The 21049-nt window shown below is 39.2% G+C and overlaps 1 protein-coding gene across 8 annotated transcripts in view; it reads left to right on the top strand.

Annotated features, from left to right (window-relative positions):
• Positions 1-21049, top strand: part of FAM13C (family with sequence similarity 13 member C) — a 246127-nt gene that overhangs the window by 206191 nt on the left and 18887 nt on the right. For all 8 annotated transcript variants that reach the window (XR_008445678.1, XM_054034905.1, XM_054034904.1 and 5 more), the window contains 4 exons: positions 3682-3892; positions 5682-5820; positions 9403-9484; positions 11219-11430. Coding sequence is in view for 7 of the 8 variants with exons in the window: in XM_054034905.1 (XP_053890880.1) it covers positions 3682-3892; positions 5682-5820; positions 9403-9484; positions 11219-11430 (644 nt within the window). In the remaining variant the exon portion in view is untranslated. The remainder of the gene's footprint in view (positions 1-3681; positions 3893-5681; positions 5821-9402; positions 9485-11218; positions 11431-21049) is intronic.

The following is a 21049-nucleotide window of genomic DNA, read 5'->3' as shown; positions in this document are numbered from 1 at the left end:
GCACAGGACATGCATAGTCTCTGCATGGCTTTTATATCTTTTGATAAATCTGTTCATACTGGTTCCTCTTTCCAGGGGATTTATTTAAGGGGGTGGGGGAGTACAAATGGGGAGAAAATTATTTTTCTGTCCTGCAAAATATTTCAAGATTTCAAAATTGTTCAGTCTACGTTGGGATGAAACCGAGACTTTTCAAAAAAAAAAAAAATTGCAAAAAAACCTCCCCCACACAGAGAGAGGGAATAGTCAATAGCCCAGTGCTTATGGCACCCTTCTGGGATGTGGAAGACAGGAGACCCAGGCTCAAGTCCCTGCTCTACCTGATTCATGGCCCAGGATGGAATTTCTGGTCAAATAAGAGCGAGAGAGAGAGACCAAGCTCCACTTCAGAATAGCCAATAGCCAAGTGACTAGGGCACTCCCTCATCTTAGGTGAATGCCCTAACCACCAGGCATATTGGCTGTGCTGGGGTGGGTCTCTCTCCCTCTATCCTCTTGGAGCTGTTAGAGCTTTCTCCTGGGATGTGGGAGTGCCATAACCACTGGGCTATTGCCTATTCTGGGGTGGGTCTCTCTTTCTCTCTCGTTTGACCAGAAATTCCATCCTGGACAAGAGAAACCTTCCCAAAGAAACTTTTATCAAAGCCAAGATATTTCTGTCAAAAGTTTCAGTTTCAACTAATCAGCACTTTCTGATGACAATCTATTTCATTGAAAAATTTCCTGACCAGAACTAGTTGTGACAAATAAAGCCAATGTACCTGGTTTGTAATTCTGTCCAATAATTTTTTGCTTAATAATTTCTACTTCATTGGTCAAATTCTCTTCTCCAGCAAGCTAGTAGTTCCTCAGGCTTCAGTGAAGTGGGAGAACTGGCTATATCACGGGTCGGCAACCTTTCAGAAGTGGTATGCCAAGTCTTCATTTATTCACTCTAATTTAAGGTTTCGTGTGCCAGTAATGCATTTTAATGTTTTTAAAAGGTCTCTTTCTATAAGTCTTTAATATATAACTAAACTATTGCTATATGCAAAGTAAATAAGTTTTTTAAAATGTTTAAGAAACTTCATTTAAAATTAAATTAAAATGCAGAGCCCCCAAGACTGGAGGCCAGGACCCGGGCAGTGTGAGTGCCACTGAAAATCAGCTCGCGTGCCACCTTTGGCACGCTTGTCATAGGTTGCCTACCCCTGGGCTATATTGTTTAATTTGTCTGCACAGGAAGATGCTACTGCTTATTGTTGGCCTCAGCACCCCCACTATAAAAATTGTTCCAGCATTCCTGGCTGCACGGGCAACCGTAATTCTAATTATTTAGCACATCACTTTGCAACCATTATAACCTGCTTCTACCATGTTTTTTAATGTCAAAGTGTCCGAATCAGTAATGTGGTACACTGTAAACAAATACTCTATTCATATATAGATTAATATTCCAAACAGAACTATTTATATTGCTCCTAAAAATGAAAACAAGTAAAATAAAAATGCAAAATAAAATATTACAAATGCATTTAATGATGTTAAAAACAGCAAAATACTCTATTTCAGAGTTATAGAACATCACTTGTTAGCTAACAGTGTAAGCACTATATATAATCTTTTTAATGTAATCTTTTTAATTTAGGAACATTTGGTGTTGTGTTGCCTGTAACATAGAAACAATTGGACAATGTCTGATAAAATAATATTTTAGATCATTTAAATCTATTTATTTTGAAGTCGGTGCCCAATTTTCTGCTTTCAAGGAGGGAGGCTGCTTGGAGCCACTATTTTCCCAATGCTAAACAAGCTCAGTGATTATCTGTTGTGCAGATAATAATTAAAATACAGTATAACAGTTCCATCAAAATCTTAATGGAAAAGGCCTTTTTATCTCTGAAAGTCCTACACCCTCACCATGGGAAAATCCACAACTTAGTGCTCTAAATTAATAGGAGTTAGAGGTATGTCTTCTGAATTTTTGTAATATCATTGATTAAAATTTCATTTTTAATTAAAAGCAAAGGTGAAGGAACATTTTCTGCTTAACATTGCTGCTTAACTGACATCTCCTTGCTGATCTGGGAGAAAATTAATGTTCAATTTCTTCTGCTGAAGTTTTTGAGAAATATATGATATAAGGAATCCCTTGTAATGTATGTATGATACACAACTAATTCATGGTATGAACCTACAGTAAATATAAAAATAATTGATGCCGACTTCATTTTTGCATATAGATACAATTTTAAAGAGAACATAATAAAATTAACTTTGCCTAGTTACAATATAATACATTAGTTATTAATATAGATGGAAATTTCTCCCCAGGTAGTTGAGAGAAAACACTCTCTTTTGGAATTGAGAATTCTATTCTGGCTTTTGTAACTTGTTTGTACATATATTTTCAACAGGGCTTTGTATGTTGGTACAGGATTTCGCCATCATGAAGCAGAATCCTCTTAAAAGCACACCCCAGGGGAAAAAATACCAGTTAAGGATAAAATTCCGGCCTATTTTGTGTAAGCCTCTTGAGGGTGAGGAAGAGGGAGCAGGGAGTCTCACCCTTTCAATGCAGACTCAGGGCAAGTTATGGACTAGAACTACGCAAGTCTTGTGGCCAATGGGCAAAAAGAGGGAGATGACGTTCATAGACAGATTTAAGACCTGAAGGGACCATTATGATCATCTAGTCTGACTTCCTGCTTAACAGAGGCTGTAGAATTTCACTTAGTGTTTCTTACATCGAGCTGGATCTTGTGTTTGAGCTACAGAATATCTTTTAGAAATTCATCCAGTCTTGATTTAAAGACTTCAAGTGATGGAGGATCCACCGCATAAGTTGCTCCAATGGTTAATTAAGCTCACTGTTGAAAATGCTCCTTATGCATTCCCTCTCTCATACACTAGGCACTGTCCACTCCTTAGGAGCCTATGCAGCCATTAGTGCATGGGGACATTGCTGGCATAATGCCATATACCTAACACCCCAAGGCAGCAGACAGAGTGCACTACCTACATTTTACTGTTTACGCAACCAGTTTCAATTTTCTGTTCATGTATATTGGTCTGAATAGGTTAGTAATTAATTTTCTGCAGAGTGGCATCTTACCCTGAGAATTAAGAGCAGAATTCTACAGGATATGGGTCACCAGTCTAGAAGCACTCAATATACTGCATGATAGGGTCCTAAATGTGTTACTTCGGCAGATGTGTCCTATCCTTCTCCTGAGCAAAGGACTGAGCCTTAAATTAGGGAATGAGTCTTATTTTACATCTGTCTTCATATTCTGCTGCAAAGAGTGCATTTCAGAGAAAACTGATCTATAAAAACAGAGAAAATGCTTTTATTCTGAGAAACTTCTCATCTTTCTTTTAACAAAACTTCATGGTTTATTTTTACACACACACACCTATCTGTATTCCATTGTGGAACTCAGAATACAGTGTTATACCAGTTGCTGTAACCTATGTATCCTCCTTTGTTATGCTCTGATTTGGTACCATGTTCTACCAGCGTATGCTGCATTGCTATACCATACATTATTCATTGTATTAATTGCAAAGTTTTCAAGCATCACACTTTGCTTCCATGAACACATTTGTTCATGTAGATTCTTATTTACCTCTATAACTAACGAATTAGAGTGTTTTATGAGAGACCTTCAATCCCATATTGATTTGATCTTGTCGTTATAGAGCCTGTACCAGCCCATAGAGTCTGGCAGAGTGACGCAGACAACGGCCCAGAAGACCATCACTCCTTAGGGACCAGTAGACTACTATATCATATTACTGATGGAGATAATCCCCTTCTGTCACCACGCTGCTCAATCTTTAGTCAAAGCCAGAGATTTAATTTAGACACAGAGTCGGCCCCTTCCCCACCAAGTGCTCAACTTTTCATGATGTAAGAAAATATATTTTTAACTTTAATTTTTATTATGTTTGTACAGTCTAGAACATTTGACTCTTCACATTTCTCAGATATGGTCATGTCATTTGCTCTAAACAGGGATGTTTCATAATATAATATAATATAATTTGGCATGATTAATTTGAAATACCATAAATATGACCTAACATTTTCCAATGAGAACAAAGTACAACATTAGCTGAAATCTCAGTTAATTATAGTGTAGTAATGACATTTTTAAAGGTTAGTTCATAATCGGTCTGAAAAGTGAATACAGGATAAAAAAGGTTATTAAAGGTCTAATTCAGAAAAGTTCAACTGCAATGGAATTACTGCATGAGTCATTCATTGGAAATGGAAGGCAGTGTCACAAAACATCTGAATAGTCCTTATAAGTCCTTTCTGGAAATTCTGAGAATTAATTTCATGCTGGAACTCTGTTTTCTTTAAATCTTAAAAATAAAGCTTAGGCAAATACAAATAATCAAGCCTATTTATTCACAAATCTAAAAAGTCACACATGAAATATCCTACACAATGATTAAGTCTATTGCCAGTAAGGATAGACTCTCTATTGCAATGCTAAATTCCTGTAGAATAGAAGGCACTATAATAATGAAATATTTTGTGCGTTTTTCAAGTTCTTGGCAACTTATGGTGACTAACTCTTAAACAAGAATATCTACTTTTTAAAGTCCGAAGTTAAAATAGTATACTTACAAATATTTTAACTTGAAATAAAACAAACTTTAAAAAAAATAACTTTTTTTATCCAACAAACCCATTTTTTTGGTGAATGGAAATTAGTCAGAATCATTTTCAGTGGAGCTGATTGAAAACTTTCTGAAAATGCCATTTTCCCAAAATCTAAACTGTTTATGAGAACATGTTTATTTTGACAAAATTCTGTTTAAAATAAAAAAAAATAATTAATTTTGTTTTGAATTTTTCTTTCATTATATTATAAATTACAATGCAATATAAAATAAGAAAAAAGTCAAAATTGGAATGAAACATTTTAATTTTATTGGAATGAAGTATTTCAATTTACTCTCAACTTTTTTTCTGAATTTTTGTTCTATAGGAAATTTTTTTAAAATTGTTTTCATTTTGATTTGGAACAAAAATAAATTTTGTAATGTTAGAATTTCCTGTGGACTGGAATTGTGACCAGCTCTGATTTTCAGTACTACATTTTTACCTGTTGGTGCCAGTAATTAATTCTAATCTACAGAAATCATTATAGGCTGCCCTCTGGTCTGATTCAGAAAATAGATATCTTCCTGAAATTGGCCCTAAATGCACTTCATATAAAAGAAGTGCCATTTTCTGTTCCCCTTATTCACATTGCATCATACCTTACTCCACAAATAATGTAATTGAAGTCAGTGGGACTACTCATGGAGTAGGTACTATTATTAAGTGTGAACAAAGGTATCAAAATCTGGCCTGTTAGGGTGGGATTTTCAAAATGATTTTCAAAAGTTAGGCCAATGTGGAGACCTTTTCAGAATCCCACACTTAATAATCAAAGTAAAGTAGGAAAGGTGTGGGGGCTGCCCACTAAACACTATGCCACCTTTAAAGAAAAACCAGATCTTTCACATATTTACTTCATAAAGCCTAACTTTGTGTCTACCTATAGGAGAAACATCCGGAGTTCTAACACAATTTACATATGATTTAGACTAGAGATGGTTCTATGTGGCTATAGTTCGGATTTCATGGCAGGAGGTCAGAAGTGTTAGTTGCATTAACAGAGATTTTATTTCTACTTTTGCAGGCCCAGAAGTTCTTCCAGGTGTAATTGTGAGGACTGCAAAGAACCGCTGACAGTAATGCAACTTACCAAACATCTTCAAAGTCTCAAGAGAAAAATCAGGAAGTTTGAAGAAAAGTTTGAACAAGAAAAAAAATATCGGGTAAGAAAATAATCGGAGAAATAAGATAGGGTGATTACTACATGTATTACAGATATTGTCCTTAAAGGTGTAGGATTGCTTCTTGCAAAATAATAGAAAAAAAATGATATCTGAGTGATTATAGGCCATAATTGTGAAGCTCTGTTTTGAGTTACCTTCATTGGGGAATATCCATCAATCAAGATGGGTGATCGTAACATTTAACTACTTTAAAATATCCTGAACATCTTTAAGACAAAGGAATGTTCTGATACTTATAAATAGCTTCTTACTTGCATTGTAGATAAAATTATTTGCTTAGCAACTTTGTTCTGCTATGTACAATATATGGCAGAGAGAGCCCCAAGTATTGACTCTGGCTAAAGCAAAAGCTAAGGAGCCATTAATCTCTAGGGTATAGAATATTGTGTGGTGTAAGTAGAGGTCTGTAAGGTTTCACCCTCTTGTGCAGTTTCCCCATACACAAGTTGTGGCATCCTCCCCATTTGTGTCTCAGTAGCATCCCATCATCTATCAGAACATTCCTCTGGAGTCTGAAAGGGAAAGCAGTTTCCTTGGAGGACATGATGCACCTTTGCTACTACTATGGTATATGAAAGCTACTGCTATAGTATGTAAAAATAATAAGCACCTCCCAAGCTTACTTTGTTGGAATCAGACCTCCTTATCTGTTTGAGATTATATTGCTCTCTAATGATTGGTCAATAAAGTGAATATAAGCTCTAAAGTTACTGGCAGCTAATAGAGATTCTCCTTTAGCTCAAATGGTGGAAGTAGCACTCTTTGAAGCGGAAGAACCTTGCTGCATCTGTGAGATTTTGGTGGCAGTCATGGAACATAAAAAACAGATGTATTTGTCTCTTTCCATATTGAGCTTCTTATAGCTAGGGAGAGATAGATATGTAAAATAAACTAAATCATCAGAATATTGTGCAACAGCCTTGACCCCACTTCCAGACCTTGGGATTCATCATCTTCATCATTGGTCATTATTCAGCAACCTCTTTGAGGGCTACACCTCTGGTTAGTTTATAGAGAGTGGAACAGGATCAACAGACTCCACTCACTCAAATTGGTGATTTCCCTGGAGTTTTGTCTAAAAAGGGGAAGCCGGGGATCTGGGTGGGGTTTACTTCCACATTTTGTATGTCATTGGGCTGGTATAAGTGATAGTCAATGAAAGGTAGTGGGCATGAACAACTGTGCTCTATATCTATTCAGAATTATGATTTTTTTAGGCCCTGTATTGCTGCAGTCATTTTAAAGGGTATTTTAAGATCCTTCTGCTGTGTGTGTGTGTGTTTATAATATATATATATATATATATATATATTAATATTAATATATATATATATAGCTAGATGGCCAATTTTGGGATTTGAATAACACTTGTGCTTACTAGTTGGCAAACCCAAATAAACACAGGGGCAACCCTGGAAGTAATAAAAATGTAAAGATTTTCATCCATCCCTTTTTTTGTAGATATTTGAATAGGGTTGGGGAAAACCATTGATCTGAGAAGCAGAAGAGAGTGTAAAGTGTAGTACTCTTAATATTACCACAGATAAATTAATAATCCTCTTCTGATCTTCAGGAGAGTAAAGGAAGAAAGCACAGGGCAATTAGACAGATAATATTTCAGTTATATTAATCAACAAAATCAATCCTGAAGGGTTATGGTGGTGATCACATCACTGACCTCATAGAGGCTTGACAGTCCTTCAGGGGGGTGTCCATCTTAGTGACCTCACAAAGACCTGAGATATGTGAGCAGTCCCACTGGATACAGTGAGTGAATCAGTAAACCCCCCTACTAGATACAGAGGGGAGCAGTGAGTGTGTGACCTTAAGACTCGGTCAGGTGGAAGGGGAGTGAATGAATCACTAGTCTCACTGCCATATACAGCAAGGGAAGCAGTTAAGTCACTATATGACTTTTTTTATTACAGGCGTGTGCCAAATGAACTAGGCAGGCAGCAAGGCTCACAGCGTTTCCCTCCTCTACCTCCCCCCCCCCCACTTATCCGCCTCCCAAAGCCCTTCTCTCCTATACAATATGTTTAAATTGTTGCGGGTGTTTGGTCTTCTTAAAAAGTTTCTGCTTTGATTCTGTGCAACTGCTACTGTGCAGTAAATGCTGACAGGAATCAAAAGAGGGAGGAGATGAAGGCAGTGAAAGGCTGTAGTCAGGAGCAGTCTTTTGCTTTGACAGCGGAGAAAAGCTTGAATTACATACAGGAGGGAAGAGGAAAGGACTCAAGGAGGAGGAGACATGGCTGGAGTAGAAGAAGAGGAAGATTATCTTGGTAGCAGTGTTTGCACAGATTTAAAACACATTTTACAGGTTTTCCAATTAAATTGGGTGAAAAATTTGAGCTGAAATGCATAAAATATTCCTTTTCAAAGATTTTAGGGACCCTGGTCTTAAGGGCTGCAGTAAGGGCTCCATCCGGAAAAGTGTTGAGCATTTGGATTCCCAACCTGCAAATCCTACACATGCTAAACTTTAAGCATGTAGGTAATCTCACTGAGGTCAATGAGACTATTCCCTAGGGTGATCAGATGTCCCGATTTTATAGGGACAGTCCCAATATTAGGGGCTTTTTCTTATCTAGGTGCCTATTACCCCCCCACACACACACACACACACTCTGTCCCGATTTTTCATACTTGCTATCTGGGCACCCTATCACACACACAGAGAGTTTAGCAGTGCTTAAGTGATTTGTAGGACCAGAGACAGAATGCTCAGCACTTTGCAGTATCAAGCCCCAATACAAGAAGATAATGAACTTGACAGCTTATTAGCATAATCAAGCCAAACATGTCAAATGGACAGTGGATATAATATAATGCTTAGCAGTGATTTGGGATCTTAACTATTTCTGGCCATATGATGTGTGGCAGAATCACCATCTACATGGACCATGGTAACCTGATATGGCTCATATACAGGCCGTCACTATAAGGTACGTTGCCACAGTTCCTCACACCTGGATAGACACCAAAGCGAATCACATGCAGCCTCCTTGAGATCTTCCAGGTTCCACTGGGGCATACTTTTTTGACCTAAGGTATCAGGTCACAAACTGATAGGCTGTTGTGACCACCCTGTCCTTCTCGTATTGTTAAATGGGAGAAAGTCCTGAATAGGTCCTAATAAATAACAATGAGGTCCTGGGAGGGGATCCTTGAATAGAATTGTTGACGACAACAACCACTCTGTTGGGGGAGGGGGTGTAGAAGGATTAGGTAGATGCCTATACTTTTTTGTATGAGGGAAATAAATATATCTCATAATTCCCTGTGATTCTCATTGACATGGAATCTTTGTTCTGAAATATTTTGTATTTTAAAGAAGCTATTTCTTTATTGGATGAGTATATCAGGAGTATCATCAGAATTCCTGCTACATCAAGCACAAGTTTGATTTTTACAACCATAGGCCTGAATCTGCAAAGACTCACGCACATGCTAAACCTTATGCACTGTGCATTGACTCTCTGTGTAGGATCAGTCCATAGAGAATACAAGAAAAGGAATAGTCCCATCATCAGTTCTTTTCTGTTCTCTTATGTGCAGCCTTCACATGGTGACAAAACTTCCAATCCTGAAGTCCTGAAATGGATGAATGACTTGGCTAAAGGTCGTAAACAGCTCAAAGGTACATAAAAGCATATAGTTTCATTTTATTGCACAGTGGGCAATTTCATAATACTGGAAACTTTGTAAAGCAGTGCTAATGCAGTAGGAGCATTTTAGTATTTGTTTTCTCCTCTTTGCCCCCTATTTCTATTTCACTAAGTCTCCCTAAGGACAAAAAGAAAGATGAAATGGCATGTGCAGCGCCAGTCTCTCCCCACCATGCTTGGGGAGAGTCAGTTCAACCATATTCAATAGAGCTGAGAAAGAGAGCGCTTATTTGTAACTATCAACATTCTTGAAAACAGAGATTCAATTTTAAATATTAGCCTCAATGTTTGTCTGATGTTTCAGCTTCATTAGCATTAGCATACTGTACATAATTGCCAAGTTAATGGGTTTGTTATACTGATACCATTCACATTCTAGTTGTAAAGGGGGTTTGTTGAATTTACATTACAAAATTCCATTTTAAACCACCTATTATTTGGTCATAAAAATAGCTTCTTGCCTGAAATTAGATTTAATACCAAAGGTCATTTTTTTCCCTTGACAGCCTGTATGTGGCTCCATTGATCAGAGTGGGGAGTGAGATATGCATATCCAAGGGGAAAATGTAGCCACTATTGATTTTTTTTTAAATAAAAATTAAACACAAGCTATTTTTAAAGTAATAAAAGAATCATTTTTGTTTTAGATGCATTTTTCTCCATTAAGTGAATCATAGTATTACACTTCAATACTGTAGGGTGGGATTTTGATAAGTGCTTAAAGTCTGCATTGTCACAAGATGTTTTTAAAATAACCCTTTTTTTAACTAAAGAAAAGCAAAATAGCTGTAAAAGGGCCAAACTACATGCGTAACTTCTTGTAAATTGTCACTTTGAATCGATTATATTTCAAAATGATAAAACCCAGTTCACATAAATTTTCATACACTTTAAAGGCCCTGATCCTGCAAACACTTGAGCACATGTTTAACTTTACTACCATGAGAAGTGCCATTGATTTCAGTGGGAGTACTCGCAGTAGTAAAGCTAAATACTTGTGTGAGTGTTTGCAGTATTGGGTGCTTTTACAAAGGAAGTAAGTAGCATTAGTGCTATTTTAGAAGCAGGGAAACTAAGGCAGAAAGAGGTGAAGTGACTTGCCTAAGGTCAACTAGTAGACCAGTGGCAGATTCAGGAATAGAGTCCAAGCTCCGAAGGCTCAGGCCAGTGCCCTGTCCACGGTCCCTCACTTCTTCCCACATCCTCTGGTCTGCACAAGCAGGAACTATGGGTGTCTTTAAGCCACCTTTAGACTCAATCCTAGGCTGGCCAGGGTCCAAGCTGGTCCCTGTTGTAACATCATGTCACAATAATATAATGGATGCCTTGTCTGATGCTGGACGTCATTCTGGCAGTGGAGATCAGCCAGGCATAATGGCTGCCTGGCCTACGTCCTTGTCCATGGTCACATCTGCAATGTAAGGGGCTTGGATGGGTTGTGGTATGGGGTAGTGGCAGCTCTATCCCACCTGGCAACTTCTGCTGTTTATCCTGCACCTGATTCCTGCCTGTTTGAGTGAATGCTCTGAGATGAGGGGCAGGGGAATTAAAAACTCAAGTTAAGGATTATTAATTTCCCAAATGATTGTGGTATGTTAACAAACTAACACAAGGAACCAGGGTGTTTTTCTTATAGTGTCAGAAGAAACCTTTTGACAAATATTTACTAAAAACTCATTTGCCAAGTAACTTGGTTTTTTGAACAGAGCTTAAACTCAAAATGTCAGAAGAGCAAAATTGTACCCCTAAAGCACCCAAAAGAATTGTGCAGCATGAGAGCACTGGAATATACAAGGAGACCAGGAAGCAAGAAGCAGCAAGTACTGAACCAAATCCATCCGTCGAAGAAACCATGGATACTGTAATGAAGCGATTAAAGGAGAAAAGACAACAGCTTAACCTCCCTGAGACTATAAAGGTATGTGTGTTTCTTGCAGAATAATCACAGCTGGGGAAGAAATTAAATATTGTTTTTAGCTGTCAGTACCCTACTCAATGTATTCTGAACTGCCATGTTGCAATGGTATCCTACAGATCTTGCACCACAGGAGCATAACCCCGACAGCATATTTTTGCACTAACAAAATCACTGACCATAGTACACTTTTTCTGGAGTGAGGATTCTAGGAAGAGTTACAAAGCAGGGCTAGATTTACAAAGAAATGTAGTGTGGTGACGCTCAGCATTGACATGCCTAACTTTTAGATGCCTAGAAAATTACTGACTGGGATTCACGAAGCCTGAGTTAGGTGCCTAGGCTTCCTATGCAATGAATGGGAGAGAGAGGCACCTCAAAGGGGATTTACATAAACCAGCATGCTAGGCTGCTCCCCACCTAAACTAGAGATTGGGAGATGCCAAGTCTGTGTGATAAACCCCACCCCTCTCACAGAGAGAGGCACCTACATTGCGGCTGCAGGGAAGTGCCTCCCTCAGCTTGGGATTCCCAGCTGAAAACCCTCTCTTGGTGTTAGGCACCTATGCTGTTTTTTCAAGAAGTTGGAGGGAGGAGGAGGAGGATGACCAGGGTACCATCTCCCTCATAACTCTTAGCCCAGTGGTTAGAGTACTCACCTAGGATGTGGGAGACCCCCAATCTACCTGAGGGGAGAAGGGATATGAACTGGGATCTGCCACTTTTCTGGTGAGTGCTCTAACCACTGCACTATGGGATATTCTGAAATAAGGCACCCTCAGTCTCTCCTGTTGAAGCAGTTCCACGGTGGATAAATAATTAAAAAAAAATCATTGGAGCAGGGGGACTGGATCCTGGGTCTCCCACTACTGGGCTAGTTATGAGGGAGGAAGTCCTTCTCCTCTCCTCTAGGGTTGCTACCTCTGAAGTACAAAAAACTGGGACATCCGGGATGATCCTGAGCCCATAAAACTGGACAGATGGCAGAGTGTTGAGCACCCTTGCAGATTTCCCAGGATAGCTACCTCAAAAAAGATATGATCCTAGGAAAACCTGGACAAGTGGCTACCCTATCCTCCTCCTTCCTCCCTCTCCCCCCATTTTTGTGTAAGCTTGCCTACAGGGGCCTGGTTTGGTAGGTGAGGTCTGAGCACACTTACTGGATCAAACCCTTCAGGCAAATTAGGCAGAGGAATTTGAATTACTCTGGGGCTTAGCCATCTGGACGCCTGACTTGGAACTGCACTGAGCATGCTCAGAGGCAGAAACAAAGGTTCCTAGGGATCGTCGTCTGCAAAAATGTAGGTGCTGCTGAGCAGTTTTACATGCCTGCGGGGTTTGACGGAAGCTTTGAATCCTAGTGGGCTGATTCTGGGATTTACCTGCCTGAAGTGGCAGTTAGGCAACTAAGTTCTTTTGTGAATCTAGCCTGAAGTGCCCATTCTTTTCAGCAGGGTTTGCAGGTAGCACTGAGTGCACCGTGTTTGGAGGTGAACGTCAATATCTGTATTAGAAAGGAATTGTAATAGCTTCGCTGTTTCAGATTACAGGTACATGAAAAGCATGTTCTCCAATCTATCAAAGCTGGTGATAGAGCACAAGCAATCATATCTCCAGTCCAGAGAGACTGTGTGACTACAAAGAATCACTAAGAGCTTGTTTACAAGGTGTGGTAAAGACCACTTCAGGGGTGTGATTTATAGTCTTCTAACATGCTCTAACTGTCGCATGTTGACCCTGCTAGTGTGAACAAAGCACCTTTTAGTTCATGCTAGCAGGTTCTATTCAGAGCAGTTAGAGTGCAGCACGTTAGAACGCTCTTCAAATCAGATCCCTCTAATGTGCTTTGCTGTGCTGTGAAGACAAGCCTGAAGAGGTTCAAGTGTCTGTTCTGTGTCACACCCTGAGGCAGTGTCATTGAAAACCATGGGTTTTGGTGAGATACTGCGGTGTGCAGTTAGTATTTATAGTCTATGGGCTCTGCATCCTGTGGGACCCCTATGAGTTAAATAAAAGGACCATTGCAAAGCTAAAGAATTTTGTGCAACTTTTTAAAAAATGTCTTCTCCATTTTAAAATTCACTCCAATTTGGACACTTGATGAATCTTACTCTGTTGTTAAAACCCAGAAGAAATGCCACACTTATCAGCCAGTGATAAAGTATATACAGTAAAGTATATAATGATGCCACCACTTATCTGTAGGTGGCACATACAAGATATATACAGCTATATAATAATACCACATTTACCATCAGGTAAAGTATACACACCAAAGGCCACTATTTCTAATTTTCATAGATTCCAAGGCCAGAATCTGTATGACCTCTGGTATAACACAGGTCATGGAACTTCCCCAAAATAATTCCTAGAACATACTGTTTAGAAGAACATCCAATATTGATTTTAAAATTGTCAGCGATGGAGATTTCACCACAATCCTTGGTAAATTGTTCTAGTGTTAAATCCTCATTGTCAAAAATATACGCCTTATTTCCTGTCTGAATTTGTCAAGCTTCAGCTTCCAGCCATGTTATATCTTTTGTCTGCTAGATTGACGAGCCCATTATTAAATGTTTGTTCCCCATCTAGACTGTATTAAGTCACCTCTTTAACCTTCTCTTTGTTAAGCTAAATAGATTGAGCTCTTTGAATCTATCACTATAAGGCAGGTTTTCTAATCCTTTAATCATTCTCTCGGCTCTTCTCTGAACTCTCTCCAATTTATCAACCTTCTTCTTGAATAGTGGGCACCAGAACTGGACACAGTATTCCCGCAGCAATTGCAACAGTGCCGATACAGAGGTAAAATAACCTCTCTACTCCTATTTGAGATTTCCTTGTTTATGCATCCCTAGAATGCATCCCACTCATACTGGGAGTTCACGTTCAGCTGATTATCCACTATGACCCCCAAATCTTTTTCAGGGTCATTGCTTTCCAGGATAGAGAAGCCCGTTCTGTAAGAAAGGCCTACATTCTTTGTTTCTAGTTGTATACATTTACATTTAGCTGTATTAAAAAGGTATATTGTTTGCACCAGGTTTACCAAGCCATCCAGATCGCTCTGAATCAGTGACCTGTCCTCTTCATTATTTACCACTCCCCCAATTTTTGGTTCATCTGAAAACTTTATCAGTGATGATTTTATTTTTTTCCAGGTCATTGATAAAAATGTTAAATAATATAGAGCCAATAACTGATCCCTGTGGGACTCCACTGGAAACACACCTGCTCGATGACTATTCCCTGTTTATAGTTACTTTTTGAGACCTACTAGTTAGCCAGATTTTACCCCTTTTAATGTGTGTGATGTTAATTTTATAATATTCTAGTTTTTTAATCAAAATGTAGTGTGGTATCAAGTCAAACGCCTTACAGATCTCTAAATACACCGGACCCTCGCTAGAACGCGGGATTTGGGATCCATGCGTGGTACCGCGTTAAAATGAATTGCAATTAAAGTAATTAAATTTGGGATCCATGGCCGCGACCTCATTATATGCAAATTTGTGCTATATAGATGCGCGTTCTAGCAAGGGTTCGGTGTATATTACATGAACACTATTACTTTTATCAACCAAACTTGTAATCTCATCAAAAAAAGATATCAAGATAATTTGACAGGATCTAGTCTCCATAAAGCCATGTTGCTTTGCATCAATTACATTACACTCCTTAAATTCTTTATTTATCAAGTCCTGTGTCAGCCATTTCATTATCTTGCCTAGGATCGATGTCAGGCTGACATGATGATAATTACTTTTTTAAAACTTGGCACATTAGCTTTCTTCCAGTCTCTGGAACTTCTCCAGTGCTCCAAGACTTATTGAAAATCAACATTAATGGTCCAGTGAGTTTCTCAGCCAGCTCTTTTAAAACTCTTGGTATCTGGAACTGCTTATTTAAAAATATCCCACTTTAGTAGTTTCTATTTAACATCTTCCAGAAATACTAGCGGAATGGAAAGAGTGATATCCCCATATGATGAGACTATATCATCTGTTTTTCCTTCCAAATAAAGAACAGAAATATTTATTGAACACATCTGACTTTTCTGCATTATTATTGATAATTTTACCATTTCCATTGAGTAATGGATCAATATCATTCTCAGGACTCATTTTGTTCCTAATATATTTTTTAAAAAAGATTTCTAATTATCCTTAACTCCGCTGGCCATAGATCTCTCCTTGTGACCCTTTGCTTTCCTTATCAATTTTCTACAATTCCAAACTTCTGATTTATATTAATTCCTATGAATTTCCCCTTTCTTCCATTTGTTATATATTATTTTTTATTTTTATAGATACCTTCACTTCCCCTCTAAACCCAAGTTATTGTTCTGCTTGCATGTTATAAATGTGATCAAGTCATGAGTACTTGTACCTAAGCTACTGTTAAATTTTAGTTCTGTGATCAGTTCCTCTTTAAAGATAAGGGGCCAAATTCTGCTCCCCATTATATCTGTATAGCCCCATTGATTTTAAAGGGGCTTTATGGGGGTAACTGAGAGTGGAAGCTGACTCAAGGAATTCTTTTTTTAGATTGTCTTTTTGCAAGTAGACTTCTTTATCCAGAGCTGTAAAATATTTGAGCAGAGCCAGATATATCAAAAAATAAGTGACTTACTAGCTCAGCAATTCAAACATGTCTACAATAAGCTGTTTTCTTGCTGTCTCCTGCACTTATTAAACCACTGAACAAAAAACAAGTTACTCTTTTGTATTATTTGTAGTTCCCCATGACTAGGTCACATGGCCTCTAGTATGTGGCACTGTAGGCTAAAATCAATAGTATAATTAAAATTGGGCTTGAACTAGAAAACTGGATTTTAAACTCTGAACTGGGAAAGTTTGAACCCAAATTCAAATATCATGACTTGTGCTCTGGGAGGCACATCTCAAAGGACAGTGAGCTAATCATTTTGCTCCTACTGCATAACAGTTAGACCTGCACTACATGTGCTTTGAATACAGTACACCCCATCTTTTTCTCCTGACTGCAAAGATGCTCATTTTATATTTGTGAATCCATTTAGGATATTTGTCTGTCATTACACAATTTCTTGTTTTTCTTTCTCGTCTCTCTTATTGAGTGTAACACTCCAGAGTCTTTCTCAAGTCTCAGAGTGCTTTGCAGAATTATAAAACTATATTATTGGAATCACTTCATCTATCACCAGAATGCAGCCACTTCTGGCAAGTCTAAGTAACACCACCAGCAACTGAGAAACAGGAAGACAAGAAGACAATTTGCTTGTCGTTTTAATTGGATGAAACATAGAATTGATCTAATGAGATCATGTTCTATGTTGAAACCATAGTTATTTTAGACAAAACTGATTGAGGCCAAACATTAAGGGCCAATTTCTGATTCTCTTATTCATTCAGAATAGTATTTTACTCCACAAATGGCCCAATTGAAACCAAATGAGTCCCACTGAAACCAATAGACTACTCCAGAAGTAAGGCACTGCCCAACTTGAGCAAATGTATCAGAATCTGGCCCGTAATGTTTTAATCAATTTTATTTTAGTGATATTATATTACTAGTAATTATAAAATGGGAATAACTGAGCAATCTGATTGACTACTAGGTGCAAGGCTAGTTTGCTATATGACCAGAACGGCAAAGGAGAATAGTGGAAAATAGGATGGGCAAAACACTATAGTCAAATCATGGCCCCACCCTGCATTTTATAGGACTATTCTAAGTCAATCCTGCTCTGGAATATCTAGAGCTCTTTAGTTTATGCCACTTCTCAATTTCTGTTGCTCTTAAGAAACTTTCCCTGACAAAAGCCTAAACTTTCCCCTCCTTAGACTTGGACCATTGTTCATTCTCTTCTGAGACTATAAATTAAATTTCTGCCTTCATGTATATGCTTAGTTTAAAGTTTTTCAGAGATGGCGACTCTCTCTCACCTTTACTTTTCTGGGTTATGTAAAGGTTACTCTTTTAGAGCCTTTTCCTGTACAGTTCTGAGTCTCCTTAACTCCCAGTGAAGTCAGCATCTCACAGGAACAGGATCCTTCGTTTCTCTTCATTCTGTTTGAATTCCAATCATTGCCTCCTACTTGTTGCCCAGCTTTGCACTGTCTCTCATTTTGCTATGCAGAGGCGTGCCAGAGGCAACATAACGACAACAAAAATTGTGCAAAAATAGGGGCATCAGAACTTGAATTGTGGTGAGGCGAACTGCATGTAAAGTTTCAATGCATTGCCTCAGGATTGCAGAGAGCAATCTTCTTCCCTAGTTTCATATGTAAGCTCCCTGAGTATACTGAACAATGTTGGCCGTGTTTTTTATTTTCTCAAACTTTTCTAGTTATCTGTCCCCTGCTTGTAGCTGTGCTTTTTATTTATTCTTCTCTCTAGCTGCACAACTATGCATTTGTTTTATCAGCATTGAATCTCATGCTGTTGCATGCAGCCTACTGTTCTAAGACATTGCAGTTTGGGCTTTTTCTTCTCATTTGCTCCCCCTCTGGTTTTAAAAATTGTCAGCAAATTTGATCCTGGTTGAATTTAAACCTTCTTCTAGATTGCTAATGAAAATAGTGAATAATATAGGTCCACATGGTGATATGTGCAGTATCCTTCTTGATATTGGTCCCTGCGTGCAGGACTCAATATTGTTGATCACACCCTCTTTACTATTAATCATCCAGTGTCACAGGCACACTCATTGGCAGACAGACATAATAGTTGTTGGAAGAATTAACTTGTGTTACATGTTAAACTAGTGATGGGGCAGCTCACAGTTTCATTAGGTGCCTGAATGTCAAATAGTGGCTATTCTAGAAAAAAAAATTAATAGGAATTTTATTAAGTGATCAAATTGTGCAGAGTTTTAAGACCAAGGTTTTCTAAAGTGACAAATGATTTTTGGGTGCCTTAGTGTCTGGGTGGCCAACTGAGATAACTTGGAATCGTCTGTAAATAAATCAAAATCTGCTCCCATTGAAATTAAGGACTAAACTCTACTGGACTTCAGCAGGACCAGGATGGCTCCCTTAAAAAGCTTCACACAAAATACAACTCTGTGTTTTCAGCATATACTTTACTGAGTGGGGAGTCACCCTCTTCAGCAGACATATAGCACATGTGCAGTCGTGGGGAGGAGAGGAAAGGTTCCCATCACACAGTTCCTCCCATGTAGTGGGTGAATTCTCCCCTCCCCAATGTGGAAAATGTAGGAGGTTTGGCCTCAACTCCCATAGATCTTGGGGATCTGTCAGAAGCCCTGGCAAACTGCACCAGCTTTGTATGCTGCTCCCTACTGTGGCCCCACTTCGTGCTACAGAACAGCACTTTGAGAGACTGTGGCTAGGCCCTGCTCTGGACTCCCCCTAGAACAGGGGATGGGTGACTCATATTGAATTAACATTTCTGTGGATTCCCTACTTCTTCCTTGTTCTCCACATGCCACCCACAGATCCCTGGAGTTACAGAGGGCGCTTCCACATGGGTGTGGGGGACAATATTGCTGAGGAGACTGACCATCCTCTTTTGTGTGGAAGCCCTCTGTGCACAGCTCTTGTGGGAACAACGGCTCCAAAGTAATTTTCATAACCATTTATAGTTAGTGTCATTCACAGGGAATTAGAATCTGGATAATTACTAAAGTCTATGGTAGGAGTACCATATTTCAACAATCAAAAAAGAGGACACGGGGTGCCGCCCTAGCCCCGCCTCAGCCCCCTCAGAATCCCCCTACCCCCTACCTGTCCCCTGACTACCCTCTCCTGAGACTCCCCCCACCCTAACTGCCCCCAGGACCCCACCCCCTAGCTAAGTCTCCCTGCTCCCTGTCCCTTGCCTACCCCAACCACTCTCTACACCCCCTTCTCCTGACAGCCCCCCAGAACTCCCGACCAATCTAACCCCCCCGTTCCCTGTCCCTTGCCTGCCCCCCCCACCAGGCCGAGGGAGAGCTGCGAGCTCCATGTGCAGCCAAACACTGTGGCGCTGCTCGGCGGGGGAGGAGGGAGTGGGGAGGGGGAGGGACTCTGGCTGCTAGAGGCCCCAGTGGCTGCGAGCGGCTTTCAATCAGGCCCAGCCGTCCAATCAGCCGCACCGCACTCTTCATGAGGGGAAGGAGGAAATGCCGGACATTTCTACTTTATTAGAAATCCTCCCCGGACGGCCATTTAAAGCTGAAAAAGCCGGACATGTCCGGGGAAACCCGGACGGATGGTAACCCTAGTCTATGGGCCAGATCCCCAACTGGTGTATATTGGGTATAGCTCCACTGACTTCAGTGGATCTATGTTAATTAACATTAGCTGAGGTTCTAGCCTTATATAATTGCTTTACAAAATTACAGCAGAAAATTGTTTTTGTGTTGGATTGCACATTTTAGGCCCAATAATGCTGCCTGTACTCAGACAAAACTCTCTATGGGACTCAGTTGGAATTTGCCCTGAGTAAGGAGTGCAGGATTGACCTTCACTCTGCAGCATATAGACATAAATAGTAATATTTGTAGATTAATACAATTATATCAAATTATATTTGAAAAAAATCAGCTTCCCTGCGCTCTTGGGAATGACACTGGTATCAGTGATCTACAGAGATATCTTTGGCAGTATTGAACAGTCTCTCTAGTGAGGCTCTGTTTAGTAGAATTCCCAAGTTTGGAAAATGAATAGTGTTGGGTGTTCAATATAATCGATAGACCACAGACACCATAGCCACGAGAGCCCCAGATCCACTGCAATTGTTGGAAAAGTGTTGTACGATGCTACAAACTCATATTATCCAGGCATGGTCGCCTGCTGGCTGATTCAGTAATTATTTTTCCTCCATTTTAACTCCCTCCTACAGATATTGCCAACTCTTAATATGTTTGTTCAACAATTCATGTTGTGCCGACTTTGGCATCACAATGGTTGGATATACAAGTTATTTAGTGTGGATCCATCTATCATTCCACTGAATACGTTCTGGTTCTAAAGTTGTCTTAACATTCCCTTAATGAACATGGCAGATCTGTTCTCTCTTTTGATGATGATTAGAAAATTGAGGGAAATCTTCATTTGAACCACTGGATTCTTGTAAGCTTAAGTATTGTATCTGGAATATTGTCGGTTCCCCCCACCCCCTCTTTTCAATCATTGGGTCTTGTTTAAAGCTAATATGGACTGACCTAGACTACACAAAAATTTAAATATAAGGTAATAATGCACAGACATTCTTTTAGCAAGTTCCTTCCCCAGTTGGTCAAGTGTACCACTTGTCCTTTAATGTCAGTTGTTCTGACCTTCAGCATATTAGTCTGATAAGGACAACTTTACTTTGGCTCTTTAGTCTCCAGGAGTGTGCATCTATACATAATACCTACCTACATAACATTTTAAAAGGGTCTGGGAAAATCTTGTACTACTATCTCTGGGTTCTCAATAACCCACATACTGCCTCTTGGGTATTGCTTTCCTGTTTCGATTAGGTTAGTGCTTAAAGCAAAATAAGAAAAAAAGGTATGAACTTGTCCCTCAAGCATCTACAACACAGATTTAATATCTGAGATTCAAGCAACGTCTTTGCTAGTTTTGTACCTCTTCCCTGCCCATATCAAGCAATTACTGCACAATTTCCCATACTTAGGCTCTGATCC

Source organism: Malaclemys terrapin, chromosome 7 (assembly GCF_027887155.1).
Source record: "Malaclemys terrapin pileata isolate rMalTer1 chromosome 7, rMalTer1.hap1, whole genome shotgun sequence".
NCBI lineage: Eukaryota > Metazoa > Chordata > Testudines > Emydidae > Malaclemys > Malaclemys terrapin.
The sequence above is the reverse complement of the archived record's forward strand: the minus strand, read 5'-3'. Positions and strand labels throughout refer to the sequence as shown.